This window comes from Felis catus, chromosome A2 (assembly GCF_018350175.1).
Source record: "Felis catus isolate Fca126 chromosome A2, F.catus_Fca126_mat1.0, whole genome shotgun sequence".
NCBI classification, from domain to species: Eukaryota; Metazoa; Chordata; class Mammalia; order Carnivora; family Felidae; genus Felis; species Felis catus.
In genome coordinates, this window is record NC_058369.1 from 26334601 (window position 1) to 26350178 (window position 15578).

Below are 15578 nucleotides of genomic sequence, written 5' to 3' on the forward strand. Positions count from 1 at the left end.
TAGGGGGGAGTGTTGGAACAAGTTAAGAGTCTGTTGAGAGCTCAGAACTCCCTAGAACACTCACTGGAATATGATTGAAGGCAATTTGCAGACCACTGAGATCTGATATTGAAAGTGAGAAATTGACAGATTCAAAGTTTGAAGGTCACTCCTCCAGACAAAAGCTAGTTTTGTTAAAATTGCCACATAGTTTGTCATATAATTTGGAGGCTTCTACTTATGGGCCAGATTATGGGCTCTAGACTTCACTTTGGTGATCATTCCCCCTTTGCCTTGTCACTCTGCAGATGTTATGGATGGAACTTTGGGGACTTCTCCACTGGCTTTCTTTCTTTCTTTTTTATTCTAAATTTATTTATTTATTTATTTTGAAAGAGAGCACAAGCAGGGGAGGGACACAGAGAGAGGATCCCAAGCAGACTCCATGCTGCTAGCACAGAGCCCAACAGAGGGCCCGAACCCACAAACTATGGGATCATGACCTGAGCCGAAATCAAGAGTTGGATGCTCAACTGACTGAGCCACCCAGGCGCCCCTCTACTGGCTTTCTTGTTCTCTTCCCCATATACAAGAAACTCAAGAATGAAATGCATAGGGCACGTTAAAGAGGAAAGCTATCAAAAATGGGATGGTGAAGTGTCATGGCTTGAAGCTATCAATGTTGGAGGTGTGTAGGAAATCACTAGATTAGTGACTCAGTTGCTCTCTGTGCTAGTATTCTCTTTCCCTCCCTTTTTAATTTTTATATTTTAGAGAGAGAGAGCATATGCAGGCAGAGGGGCTGAGGGGGGGTGGGTGGATAGAGGGAGAATCCTAAGGAGGCTCTATGCCCAGCACGGAGCCCGATGCGGGGCTCAATCCCACAACCCTGGAATTATGACCTGAGCTGAAATCAAGAGTCAGATGCTCAACCAACTGAGCTACCTAGGCACCTCTCTTTCCCTCCCTTCTAATGAGTCATTGGACTTCTAAATTTTATATTCTGTAATTGTCAAGCATTTTAGAAATCCTGGGAGAAAGCTGAAAGACAAATAAGTGTCTCTTGAATGCTAATCTTTTTTGAAAGGCAAGATTTTAAAATAACACACATATTGCATACTTCTAATGCTTGTAGAAATAGTTATTGTGAGATGTTAAGGAAGAGTAGGAAAAAACCTCTAGTCTATCCAGCAGACTGGCATAGCAGGGATACTGTAATTCCAACTGTTGGCAAATAACACTTTGTTTCACCTGATGATTTGGAAGACCTGATGGGATGTCTGGGGCAGATCAATACATTTTCTTTCCTAAAATGAAATTAAGCTTGAACAAATAGATTGGTGGAAGCTTGAAGGCCAAAAAGTTCAAAACAAATACTTTATCAAACTCATTTTCATATCCCCACCATGAATGAAAAATAGCCCTGTTGGTGTTTGAATCTGATGGTGTCAGATGTGACTCTTCCTGTCATGAGTCATGTGGGATTCAGCTGGATAGATGTTGGGCAGGTAGTGCAAGGGAAGGGGCAGATATTGGTTTATGGTAATTTTTAAGAATCCTTGCTGTATAGTGGTCAGCTTTATAAGCAAGAGTTTTTCTTTTTTTTTAATTGAAAAAAATAGTAAAATGAGAAATGTAAACATTTCATAGTATAGAAAACATTGGTTGTCCAACCCAATCTGAGTTAGCTGTTCTCAAGGTGGTAGTGGCAGTCCTTTTAGACATTTTTTTGGTGCATGCATAATCCATATCCCTGGACTTACACATGCACACACACACACGCACGCACACATACACACGCTGTTGAGATTATATTCTGCAACTTAATAAAAGTTTTTAAAAGAAAAAGTTATGTTTTTAGTAGTACCTTTGATTATATTACTCAATGCTCTAGAACAAAAATAATAATAACAGTAATAATAAGGTGATTCACTTGGATGTGTACTAGCTGAGTGATGTGCTTTCTTCTTAAGTATGCTTTAATAAAGATACTGCTATTAGGTAAAGCTGAATTGTATGAATGAGGAAAATGACCTGAAATTTATGTGTCTTAGCTGGCAGCTAATTATGCCATGATAGAAAATTCATTCTAAGTATGCTCTGACACATTTTCATAATTATGTTGGAGAAATAGGCAATTTATGATTGTCAGCCAACCTTTTCATCTTGTCCAATATCAAGTTCAAGGTCTTCAGTGTTGTTTGAAAAATACACAGGCTAAGTTAGGTTTGCCCACATGGGTGGTTTACATTGCATCCTTGTCTGAATTCAAGATGCTCTTCTCTTTAGACTTTCCCCTCAATCAATATGCATGTCACTTGGGCTGCTCTAATCTAAGCTCAAGTGTAGAATACCACTGCTCTTTGAAAGTGATTTTGCTCATTAAATTAAGATACCAATGTGATGCTTTGTTAAGTTTCAAAAATAGACTTAATGGGGCACCTGGGTGGCTCAGTTGGTTAAGTGCCCAGCTTCAGCTCAGGTCATGATCTCACGGCTCATGAGTTCAAACTTCACATCAGGCTCTGTGCTGACAGCTCAGAGCCTGATGCCTGCTTCAGATTCTGTCTCCTTGCGCCACCCCCACCCCCACCCCTGACCCCAACCCCACGTGTGCTCTGTCTCTCTCTCAAAAATAAACGTTAAAAAATAAAATAAAAAATAGACTTGTAAAGTTTTAAGGGATCTGGAAAATGATAGATTCAGCACCTATATTTACTTTTCCTTCCTTCTGAAGCCACTCTAAAACAGCAGTAAGTTGATCTTACACACACACACACACACACACACACACACACACACACACACACAGTCGAGAACAAATAGAATAGGAAAGGATAAAGCTACAACAAAACATATGAAGCTGAAAATCCAGTGGATGAGAGCTAATTAAGTAGATATGGGAAGGCAGAATTCTGAGCTGGGAGGCAGATGGATAACCTCATTGTGTCTCAGTTTACACCGCAGAACCTCCAAAAGGTTTAGCACAAGGTGCTGCCTCCAGTGGGGGGCAAGGTCAAGCTGAAATCAGAAGTTGAGAGTATGTTTAAGAAACAGATCTCCAGATCTTCCCCCATCTAGCAACTTACACCTGCTGCCCTTCTCCCTCCAGCAGAAGATTGGAAGTTTATTATCTGGAAAGGGTAGAACATTGGACTGGGGGATGCAGGCACAGTTAAAAATAATTACACAGTACATGTCAGCACTGCCTCTCACCCCCAACTTTGCCCCCTTCCAAAAACCTTCTTCCTTTTAGCTCACAGAACATTATTGGTCAGACCTAGACCCTCCAGGCAGGGGACTGGAAGATTTGGGAGGAGGGGGATCTGCCCAACCTAAGAAGAAAGAATTAAAGGTATGGAGATCACAGGTTCTCCCAATGAAACAGCTGAATGAGGTCACGTGCTAAAATAAAGCCCACAGCAGTTAAGTCCCAGCCACTCACTGAGCCCTTCTAGTCAGCTTTTGTTGCTGTGCTCTTCAGTATAAGCAGGCATCCCAGGATCGCCAGGTTCCTAAGGAACACTTTTAACTTGAAAGATAACAATGAAAACAAACAGGAAAAAAAGAAAAAAAAAAAAACTTTTGTAGGCAGAATATATACAGCAAGAGGAACATTACAGCTACTTCAGAAAAAAAATTATTTTTTATAATCTCAGAGATAAGAAATTGCATTATATTCAGGATACTGTTAAAAAAAAGAGTACTTAAAAAAAGATAATAGTAGAAATGAAAACTCTTTAGAAGAGCCGCAAGATACAGGAAATATCCCCCAAAATTTGTTCAGTAGGGAAAAAAAAGGTTGTTTAACAAAAGTGGAAAATAGGAGTGAAGAGATAAGAATAGAGGAGCAGTCCAGAATGTCTAACACTGGAATAAGAGTTCCAGAAAAAGAAAGCAAAGGGCATGGAGGGGAAGAAATAATGACCTAATACAAGAAAATACCAAAGATATTCATAAGGATATTCGTTTCCAGATAGAAAGGGCTACATACTCAGTACAGAGGCTAGAAATAAGCCTGCAGAGAGGCACGTGCATGTCACAAACTCAAGTCAAAGAGAAAAGCCTAAAAGCTTCCAGGGAAACAAAACAAAACAAAACAAAACAAAACAAAACAAAAATGGCAGCAAGAATCTACTGTTAACAGCAGCACTGGAAGCTAGAAGACAATGAAGTAGTTCTTAGAAATCCTGAAGAACAAATATTTCCCACTTAGAATTCCACATCAAGATTCTCTGTCATTCAAGTGTGAGGGTAGTATAAAGACATTTATACATGCAACTTTTCCAAAATAATTGACCTCTGCAGCACCATTTTTAGGAAGCTGACGGAGAGTATCTCCACCAAAAATCAGGGATTCTCTACAAAAAAAGAAGGTATGGATATAGTAATGGGGTTCACGGGAGAAAGGCAAAAGCATCCCTAGCATGATGTCCCAGGATGCCAGTTCTGCAGCAGAAGTGGGGACCACCAGTCCTGCCTGGAGCAGGGACTCTTCAAGAAGATGAATTGATGCATTTTTGTATCTGAGTATGTTGAGAAGATGCTTAGATGGAGAGCTTGGAGTTGAATAGAAAACTAAAACAAACAAACAAACAAACAAACAAACAGAAATGACCAGTTGATAAAAAGGAATAGTAAGCATGGCTCTCTGGCTCAGAGGTGAATATCACTTAACCTAAAGTAAGCAGGGATATTGCACTAAGTAAAAATTATAACTATATTGGAGGGATTAGGAATAGGTTGTGCAGGGGATGAGATTAGGATTGTGAAAGAGAACTTAATCCATAATGGGAAATTAATAGATAATGCCTAAAAATGAAAATTCCTAGTGAATTTTCCCCTGTACCAAAAAGATTGGCTCAGAGAATTGGATGCGGCTGTCTCGGGGAACGGGGAATGGCTAGGTCACCTGTTGGCAGAGGTATTTGTCAGGGGAGAGTGTCGTGGGACTGCTAACAATAAAAAAAAAAAAACTATTTGACTCTTGAAATTACATTCATGTATATGTTTGGTAAAAAGAAAACACTTTTTTTAAAGTTTTAAAGTTTCTATGGTTAATACAGCATTTTATCAATTCTCAGTTGCAGTTTTTCACATTTTATCATCCCTCTGAAATTAGGATACATCTTAATGAAATATGGCGGCTCAGGATTCTGATATTGCATCTTCTTTGGGGATGGCATGAGTATAATACTTTTTCTCTTTTAATTAAAGATTGCAGGCCTAAGTCTACCTCTTCCTCCCAAAAAATTGATTGGTAACATGGATCGTGAATTCATAGCTGAGAGGCAGAAAGGTCTTCAGAACTATCTCAACGTTATCACCACAAATCATGTCTTGTCTAATTGTGAGCTGGTTAAGAAGTTTTTAGATCCAAACAACTATTCCGCAAACTACACTGGTAAGCAAAGGGGTCTCCGAGCTACGGTTGCATGACTAAAGAGGCACTGTTCTTTGCTGGAGAAGACATGTGGGAGAAACTCTCCTTCCAAACGGGGACACGTGTACATTTGTTATAGGGCATTATTCCTTTACTAATACTTGCCTGATTGTAATTTACTGTAAGAGTATAAGAAGAAAATAATTACTTCTAAAATGTGTGTAATGTGTGCACAGAAGAATATGAAAGAGAAGTTATTGTGTGTGTGTACTTGGAGTCTTTTATTATCTTCCCTGGCAGAACAGAAAGTAAATAATCCACAGTAACCTAATTTGATTTTTAATTGGCTCTCCTTTCGTACTTACAGTATATAGCATGTCTACTTTCCTGGGAATTACTTTATTTTTTTTTAAGTTTATTTATTTTATTTTGAGAGAGAGTGTGCTCAAGTAAGGGAGGGGCAGAAAGAGGGAGGCAGAGGATCCCAAGCAGGTTCTGCACTGTCAGCACAGAGCCCGATGGGCGGCTCGAACCCATGAACTGTGAGATCATGACCTGAGCTGAAGTCGGATGCTTAACTGATTGAGCCAGTCAGTCAGGCGCCCTATCTGGGAATTACTTTAAACTGAGTGGTTCAGAAGGGTCCTCTCTGTGTCTTCCCAGTTGTTCCCAGAGACCTGCTCAGTGCAAAGCCTAAGGAGCTCTTCCAAATTTTCCCCAAATCAACCAGGGAACTGAGGTGGAGAGGGTGCCAGTTATACACAAAGCTAACGTCAATAACCTAAGCCTGTTGTCAGCAGAAGGAGTGATTAAATATTCAATATGCCTTGGGGTGGCCTTGAAGAGACCCATGGAAACTGTTGTAGAACCAAGCCAGAAACTAGAATTTGACTGAGCTGTTAAAGCTGACCCATGCTTAGAGTCTCAATGGAACTCTGGGTATTTTTAATAAGCTGATTTCCTTGCTAAGAGAATAGATTGTTCACACATTACATTTCATGTCCTCAAGACACTGCTTTTGAAGTCATTAGAAGGAGGCACTTTTATTCCTGTTTCAGAGAGAGGGAAATAGAGGGCTGCCTGTCAGGTACCAAACTTTTCTACATAATAAACTCAATCCAGGGAGCTTTAAAAAAAATCCTGATGCCTAGGCTGCCCTCATGCCAATCAAATCAAAATCTCTACAGATGGGGGTGGGGGCTCCTGGTTTGGAAAGCTCCCCAAGAAATTCCAATATGCAGCTGAGTTTGAAAACCACAGCCCTTGGGCCTTGCTACTCACAGTGTGGTCCTCTGACCTACAGCACTGGCATCACTGGGACCTTGTCAGAAATGCTGAATTCAGGCCCCATGCCAAACCTACAGATCAGGATCTGATTTTAACAAGGTCCCCAGGTTATTTGCATGCACATTAAAGTCTGAGAAGCCTCTGATGTACCTCCTTTCTTCTCATGGAAGTACCTGCAGAGGTAAAAATGCCTTTCTAGAATGCAGCCAATAAAGGAAAGTTTAGTTCAAACTCACATTTACTCTAAGTTACAAAATTGAGCATTAAGTTATTACAAGGCTTTTATTCTTCCCCCAGTTGTTTTTTGGTTCATACAGGAGAAAAGACATCACAGGATGGGGCTCCCAGGACAGCTTAGATTCTTTCAGTGTGGCATCTCTCATGGCTTTCAGTCACCATGCTTCACCTCGATCATTCCCAAAATTGTCAGATGGCAAACCATCTGGATTGACTGCTATCAAATCAGCCTTCACCTAGCCCTGTTCATTGGTTTGTCTACTTAGTTCCTGAGTGTCTGCTAATGTGCTCCTGAGGGCAAGCATCAAGGTGCAGTGCCTACATGATGATGCCGTTCATCCCATAGGCTCTCACTGTCTGCTCTGCCTGTGCTGTGTGCTGGGTGCAGGTCCGGGTGTCGGGGATGCAGGTGCAAGGAAGATGCGCTCCCTACGAGCAGGGAGCTTGTACCAGGAGTACATTGAATTACCTGGGGTCAGAGCTAGAAAAGATTTGGAGCAGGCATGTCAAGACCAACCCTTTCATTTCATAGATGAGAGGTCACCTGAGAGGAAAGGCCTTACCTAGGGCTGCACATTCGTATGACTGTACAAGCATACAACGTGTGTTTTCCAGTTAAGATGCTGCTTTGCCCCTGGAAGATGATCTGATCCCTGTATTTCCTACTACTGTACCCCTCACATGCTACTATTTTTCTTGATCTTTCTCCTTTCCCCCTGTATGGCAGAACAGTCAGGAGTCCAAAGCATATGTGGGCAGAGGTATAATAAGGTTGCTAGAGACTCCCACCGGAACCCAAGTGCTCAAGAAGGCGGCACAGTCCTGGAATGAAACAGTAGGGGATGGAGGCTGTTTGCAGAGCATATGCTGATTTATTGCCCCTTTTGAATGAAACTGTCAGAACTTGTCTTATCTCTAGGCTGACCCACTAGCAGCCTCAAAAGGGAAGCCCAGGCAGCCTCCTCTGTACCAGCTTGACAGCCAGTCCCTGGAAAGCCAGGTGGACTGGTCCAGGCTTCCTGAAACTCAAAGCATGGCCTGTGGTTCCTGAGGACACTCTGCATACCTCCGCCATGTGGCACCTCTCGAAGCAGGGCCACTTCCCCCTTTCATCTGGGTAATGTCTCCACCTCTTATCCTTTTCCAAATGGTCTGTGGTCACCACCCCTTTCCACTTCAGCAGGATGTGCATGCTGCATTCATGTGGCCAAAGTCACCAACGCCACTCTTGCTGTCTCTTGCTCTGAGGTTGAAGATGCCTTGTTGGAGTGGGGACTCTGATGCCACAACAGTGTCCAGGTGGTAGGTAACTAGGAGCTTCAGGGCACCAGTGGCTGCTCCTCTCTCGCTGGGTCTCCAGCCTGGGATTGCTGATCTTTTCCTTCTTTTCCTGGTGTTCTCCAGATGACCAAGGAAATACAGGTCCTTAGTGCTCTTGTGGGGGAGTTATGAGATGCCCATTTGTATTTTGTTTCAGTTTTTTTTTAAGTTTATTTAATTTTTGACAGAGAAAGTGTGAGTAGGGGAGGGGCAGAGAGTGAGGGAAAGAAAATCCCAAGCAGGTTCCACACTGTCAGTGCAGTGCCTTATGCAGGCTCGAACCCATGAACTGTGAGATCATGACCCGAGCCAAAATTGGACACTTAACCATCTGAGCCACCAAGGTGCCCCTGTTGACTTTTTATTTAAATTCCAAAGGTGTCCATTTGTGTTACTACCAAGTCTCATTGAGGGCCAGCCAATGTATAGGGAAAACAGGTGTTTCCCAGTCACTAGGGGCTTGTATTGGAAAACGCACACACACATGCCCCACCCCACACAAACCTCACCTTATTCATCTAACAAGATGCTTCTTTTCTTTTCTTTCTTTCTTCTTTCTTTTTCTTTCTTTCTTTCTTTCTTTCTTTCTTTCTTTCTTTCTTTTCTTTCTTTCTTTCTTCTTTCTTTTCTCTTTCTTTTTTCTTTCTTTCTTTCTTTCTTTCTTTTTCTTTCTTCTTTTCTCTTTTTTCTTTCTTTTCTCTTTCTTTTTTGTCTCTTTCTTTCTCTCTCTCTCTCTCTCTCTCTCTCTCTCTCTCTCTCTCTCTCTCTCTTATGCTTCTATCATTTAAAAACCTGTCTGAGTGGCTCAGTCAGTTAAGCATCTAAGTTCAGCTCAGGTCATGATTGCGAGTTTGAGCCCCGTGTAGGGTGCCTAGAACCTGCTTTGAATTCTGTGTCTCTCTCTCTCTGCCCCTTCCTTGCTCGTGCTTTGTCTCTGTCTCTCTCTCAAAAATAAATAAACATTAAAAAACATTTTTTAAAGCCTCAGTGCAGTGTAGCCATCTTCCTGCTTCAGACCTCAAACCTCCTCAGAATAGGGGATTTTTAATGTCCATTTTTAATGTCCATGCAAAAGTCACTTGTACCAGAGATGAGGAGCTTGGATCCCGGTGACAGCTTTATAGCATTTCCCCTCTGTGAACCTCAGGTCCTGATGTATAAAACAAGAAGAGGGGAAAGGGGAGTGGACAGGAAGTGGACAGGCCCTCTTCTACCCAGGAACCCTGTGAGTAAGTCAGGCAGTAGTGGGCCCAAGTGGGGGTGTGGATTGTGTTCAGAACGAGAGCAGGATGCTTTGGGAGGTTGTAGGCCGCAGTCCGCTGTGCAGACCTCCACACATCTACTCCTGCTGTAGACCCCCTCTACTACTCCTGCTGTAGTAGATGGGGGATCTGGAGCCCAGCTGCTGGGCTGGAGGAGGCTGTTCCCTATAATCATCATGGAGCTGGGATCTAGGAGCTCAGAGATTGCACATACTGGGGGCAACTGGTATATTCTGAGCTGAGAAGTCAGAGCTCTGTGGGAAGCACAGGATGGGCCTGAAGGCATTGTTGTGCATTTCCTGCCTGGGGCTGGTTTATCAGCATTTCCTGAGCATGCAGTTTTTCCCCAGGTGTCAGTCAGTGTTCAAGAAGTAAGAGAGCAGATGCCTTTCATTTCGTGGATTTAGTGTTCTAATGGGAGAGAGCATCCACATCCATTGAACACATGTTGAACTCTTAGTTCTTGCTTTATGGAATATTTATTGAGTGCCTACTCTGTGTCAGGTGCTACAAATACAGCATTGAGCAAAATATAGTCCCCTACCCGCACCCCAAGGCACTTCTGCAGGGAGATTGACAGGTGAAGGCTGTGGCAGAGTAGACATGGAGCAGCACCTTGAGGGTAGGGGTAGAGGGGCAGATGATCCAGATCTGAAGGTGGAGGAAGGCTTCCAGAGAAGTTGATACCTACGTGGAGATCTAAGGATAAGTAGAAGTTTGCCAGGCCAGAGGCAAGGGCCAGTGCTCCAGGAGAGAAAAAAATATTTCCATGTAGCTGTGGGCTTTTGCCCACACTAAGACATAGCCTTCCAGCTGGAGTTCACAGTCTAATGGAAGAGAGTAGCCATACCTCAGGACAGTCCACGGTGAATCCCATAGGAGAAGGACACTTGTAGCTCTGGGAATGTACAGAGGATGGAGGGCCCAGGGAGACCTGGCTAGGGGAGCAGCAGATTTGGGTTGACCCTTGAAGGACAGGAATGGAAAATGCAGAGGGGTGGGGTCAGGCAGTCTTCTGGGGGTCAAGGCAGGCAAACCTAGGTACCACATGTTGTGGAGGGGTAAAGACAGAAAGACAAGTTAAAGCCAGAGCTGAGTTAACACTAGATTTAGAAGCTTGGCCTTGATTTTGTTAGGAAATGGTGTGCTAGTAAATGTTTCTAAGCAGAGGAGTAGATGCTTACGATTGAAGTGTGTTGGCTGAATCTGGGGAGGGAGGGGATTCATACTGAAAGTGTAGGTATGTGATTTGCTTCACAATAAGTCATAGTTCAAGGGAAAGAAAATGTCCTTTCTGCAATTTCCTGATTCTCTAAGGTAAAAAAAAAAAAAAATCAGTTTTCCAGTCCTTAATTTATCAGTAACAAATTCAGCACGTTCTGTTTGTTGACAGCTATTTCCCCCATTCCTAGAACAACATGTGGTACGTAGTAGCATACGATAAATGTTGAATAAGGATTTTGCGGGAAATTATGAGTCACTGTTGGTTGTGAATGAACTGTCCTTTACAGCTCTTAGAATCACATTGTACTGCATTTAGAAAATTATTTTTCATGATCCTTCTCAAAGTTGATGATTTTCACTGAAAACAATGTGTTTTTAAGTTATGTTGAAGTTGTTTTACGATTGTTTACATTCAAGTTGTTTTGGAAATGCTAAAACATTTTTATCAACATTAATTATAGAGGAGGTACAGAGGTCCCAGTGTTGATTATGAAAATTTTATATGCTTCTGCCATACTCAGTCCCTCCAGATGGTTTGTCGCTTTGGGGTAGTTAGAACAAATGTAGGTGGAGTCAGTTTTGTATTTGATCATGTCTTGTTTTCTTCTGTGTGGATAGCATCAACACTTTATGTATCGAGTCACTAAACGAGTCGATTGTTTTCTTCCCCGAATCTCTTTTTTTTTTTAAATTTTTTTTTTCCACGTTTATTTATTTTTGGGACAGAGAGAGACAGAGCATGAACAGGGGAGGGGCAGAGAGAGAGGGAGACACAGTATCGGAAACAGGCTCCAGGCTCCGAGCCATCAGCCCAGAGCCTGACGCGGGGCTCGAACTCACGGACCGCGAGATCGTGATCTGGCTGAAGTTGGACGCTTAACCGACTGTGCCACCCAGGCACCCCTTCCCCGAATCTCTTAACTCATAATATGCCGTAAAATATATGACATTGTTTGCCAAGTGCTTGGCATGGTAATTCCAGACTAGGTCATTCTGACATATGGAGAGCATTTTTGCCGAATCTCTTATTCCTCACCAGTGTGCCTGGAATGTCATTCATGCTAGGTGGAGGTGAAATTCCACAGTGAACTTGCAGTGTTGCTGTTTGCTTTCAGGGATCTAGAGTGGCTTCATTTTCTCATTGCATTGAGGGAAAATAGCAAATTACAGATGTTGCTTTTTGCAGGAAATGTAAAAAGGCACAGTTGTTCTGATAATTTCTTAATACAGTGAACGTTAAAGAACTTCCTCTTCTCATTGTCTTCTTAAAAGGGGGAAACGTTCTTACGATACATGAACACAAAAGAAGGATGGATTATTTTTCCAGTAAACAGGGGTATGGTAACTTCCCACAATAGAACTGTGTTGTTGCTGTACATAGATGTTTTTCTAAAACACTGGCTTTTATTTCCAATATATATTTAAGGCTAATCGCTTCTTTGTTGGTGAAAGCTGTAATTCCATGAGGAATGAAGACAGGATAAATATCACTTGGAGCAACATAAAGACTGTTCTGAGCTGACCTCAGATCACATTTTGAATTTTGTGCTTGGGTTGTGGCCTGGTGCATATAATGAAGTCCTGGCTTATGCTAACTAGTTTAGGTATTTTAGATCTTTCAGTTTAAAAAATATCTATGCATTTTTTTGTATCATTAATAATTACTCTTTTTAATAAACTTTTTACTTTGGAATAATTTTAGACTTATAGAGTACAGAGAGTTTCCATATACCACCCCTCACCGAATTTCCCCATCTTACATGACCATGGCACAGTTATCAAAACTAAGAAATCAACATTGGTGCATTACTATTAACTACAGATTCTATGCAGATTTCACTAGTTTTTCCACTAGTGTCCTTTTTCTGTTCCAGGATCCAATCTAGAATCCTACATTGCAGTTATATCTGCAGATTTTTTTTAATTAAGTTTTTTAAGAAGGTCATAGACCATAAGGATTTCATTTGCTAGAATAAGATCTTAAGCATATGGTACTTTCATGATAGGTTTGCCTGATGAGTTTCTAAAATGTCTTTGCAGAGATTGCCTTACAGCAAGTTTCCATGTTCTTCCGATCAGAACCAAAGTGGGAGGTGGTAGAACCGTTGAAAGACATAGGTGAGAAACTGGCATATGTCTAGTCTGTTAATACAGGTCACAGAACTGGACTCTTTGTCACACTTTCCTATCTGTATCCTGAGAAAGCTCTTAAATGCAGGTGATTTCTTTTTCTTTTTGCTTTCTGACTGCCTGGAGGTGCAGCCCATAATTTTTATACTTCATGAATCTTGGGTAAAGCACTACCTGAGGGTTTGGAGGGTAGTACTGTGTACTTTTAGGGCCCTCATTCATTTGCCGTCACTCTTTCTCACTAAACTTTAACTGAAGTTTTTCTATTCCCGTGAATAGAATAGTTTCTTTGCCGTTGTTTTTGGTGTTTTTTTGGTGGGGTTTCTGGACTTTTTGTTTTGTTTTGCTTTTCTTAAGTACAGTCTTTCCCATGTCAACATTACCAAATGGTCATTTTGCTGGTGCCTGTGTTACTGTGGATAGTATTACCAAACTTAAGTTTTATTATTCTTTAGTTGGTGATATTTCTGTTGGTGTAAAAATGATATGCTATAAATACATCTCTGATTTTATGGCAGGTTGGAGAATAAGGAAGAAATATTTCTTGATGAAGATTAAAAATCAGCCAAAGGAACGGCTAGTGTTAAGCTGGGTAAGCCGGTTTTTTGCTTCAGTCTCATTTCAGGGACTTTAGCTGGGTTTATGAAAGCAGATATTGGAAAAGAGAATTAAGAAACTGTACTGTGCTCCTGAATGATGTATAAGGCCTCTTCAGTCCCACAACAAAAGAGAGTCATTTTGAGTCACTTTGCTTATTCATTTGGTTATATGGATGTGATATTATCTGATCAACTAGTAAACATCTGGAAAGAAACAGGAACAGCTTAAAATATTTCTGGAGCCTCTTTAGGATTGGCAATTTTGCAGTTTGTTTTAAGGAAGACATACTTGAACATTACTTTATGTTATATCTCTCACTTTGGGAGTTCTAGTGATTTGGTTAATGGAATTTGATAAGAGTGTAGTTAAATCCTGGTACATATATGTTTATATTCTACCTCTCCAGAAAAGCCTTGAGGCAACAAGACTTAGTGTGGTTTTCATCTTTGGTTTACAGTCATATATTTGGGCAAATGAAAAAAGGGAAAGAGTAACAAGGAATTTTTCTTTTGATTACTAAGGCAACACCCTAATATTTCCCCCCATGTTTTCAGGCTGACCTTGGTCCTGACAAGTATCTGTCAGATAAAGATTTTCAGTGTCTAATCAAACTTCTGCCTTCCTGTTTGGTGAGTACAAGCCCTTCTATTATTCTATGTACTGATGACAGATTCACAGTGTTTTCTTGTAGGTGACCATGGACAGATGAGCTGGAAATACTCTGTAGGCTCAACGGAATGGAGAGGTAGAGTGGATTTTAGTTCAGACTGAAATTGTTCAGGGTTACTCCCATAGTTCAGAGGCCATTTAAATGGCATTCGTGACATCTACACAAACCATGAAACATGATAATTTAAATGGTTATGTGTGTTTTAAACAAATGTCAGAGTAGGAAAGCACCCACTTTGTTCTTGATGAGGATGCTTATATCCATGGAATTGAAAGATCTGTTTCTAGCCTGAGAAAACAGAACTAATATAGATTTAGATAGGCTGGGTACGGGGAAGCACAAGAGCTCTTTCGCTGGCTGAGTCACTATTCTCACAGGCCAAATAGTTGGCCTTTAGGAGTGCCTGGTATTGTTTATACTAATGTACATTTTGATCCAAGGCCTTTAGTGGAAAAAAACACATCAATATGTTTCAGAATATATGCAGAATGTCTTCAGGAAAAGACTAATCTGGCCAGAAAATTGAGTTAGTATTGATGTTCTTTATCTGTGGTCTGCATGAGGATGTAGGACCCTAGACTGAGTCATTCATGAGCACAATTATGCTGACCTGTCTAGTTGGGTTGGCAAGTTCGTTTTTGAAGATAGAAGGTCTTGTCAGGCTAGCAAAACCAAGCTTTTAATGAAGTGTGATATGTAGCCAAGAAAAATGCTGTGGTCTTTGAGTGCGATTAGTTGTGTGACACAGGCTCTCAGCATTCAATTCCATTTTTTTTTTTTTAATTTTGGTTTTCAACATACATTTATTTATTTATTTATTTATTTATTTATTTATTTAGAGAATGAATACACGAACAGGGGAGGGGCAGAGGGAGAGATGGAGTCACAGAATCCGAAGCAGGCTCTAGGTTCTGAGCTGTCAGCACAGAGCCTCAGGCAGGGCTTGAACCCATGAACTGTGAGATCACGACGACTTGAGCCGAAGTTGGACACTTAACCAACTGAGCCACCCAGACGCCCCTCCAAATTTCTTTTAATGGTTGTGGTTTTTTAAAAGGAGGTAGTACAGATAAGTGGTGCATATTAAAATTGTGGAAAGTCAGAAAACATGGAAAAGCAAAAATAAAATAAAACTCGTAATCCCAACCAACCAGAAGCATGAACCAAAATGTGTAGTTGTTGCTTTTCTAGAGCTTTATATGGTTATTTTTGAAAAATTATATACATACTATTTTAAAACCTGATTTTTTGGTTAATGGTATACCATGCGCATCTTTTATGTTGAATACATATAGTATAACATCATTATTCTGGCTCCATAGAATTGTCGTTGGCTTTACTTCAGTTTATTCAGCTAATCTTATACTAGACATTTGGACCACTTCCAGTTTTTTGTTCTTATTTAAAAAAAAAAAAAAGCCACAGTGAACAATTCAGGCTAAACATTTGTACCCATCCTTAATTATTTTCATAAGATGATAAGAAT

The 15578-nt window shown here is 41.0% G+C and overlaps 1 protein-coding gene across 19 annotated transcripts in view; it reads left to right on the forward strand.

The window, feature by feature from the left end:
• PXK (PX domain containing serine/threonine kinase like) overlaps window positions 1-15578 on the forward strand; it is a 74223-nt gene that overhangs the window by 29776 nt on the left and 28869 nt on the right. For 18 of the 19 annotated variants that reach the window (XM_023249884.2, XM_023249885.2, XM_023249870.2 and 15 more), the window contains exons 4-7: window positions 5197-5383; window positions 12733-12810; window positions 13341-13414; window positions 13977-14051. In XM_023249884.2, coding sequence (XP_023105652.1) covers window positions 5197-5383; window positions 12733-12810; window positions 13341-13414; window positions 13977-14051 — 414 coding nt within the window. The remainder of the gene's footprint in view (window positions 1-5196; window positions 5384-12732; window positions 12811-13340; window positions 13415-13976; window positions 14052-15578) is intronic. The other variant, XM_019823480.3, reaches the window with a different exon arrangement.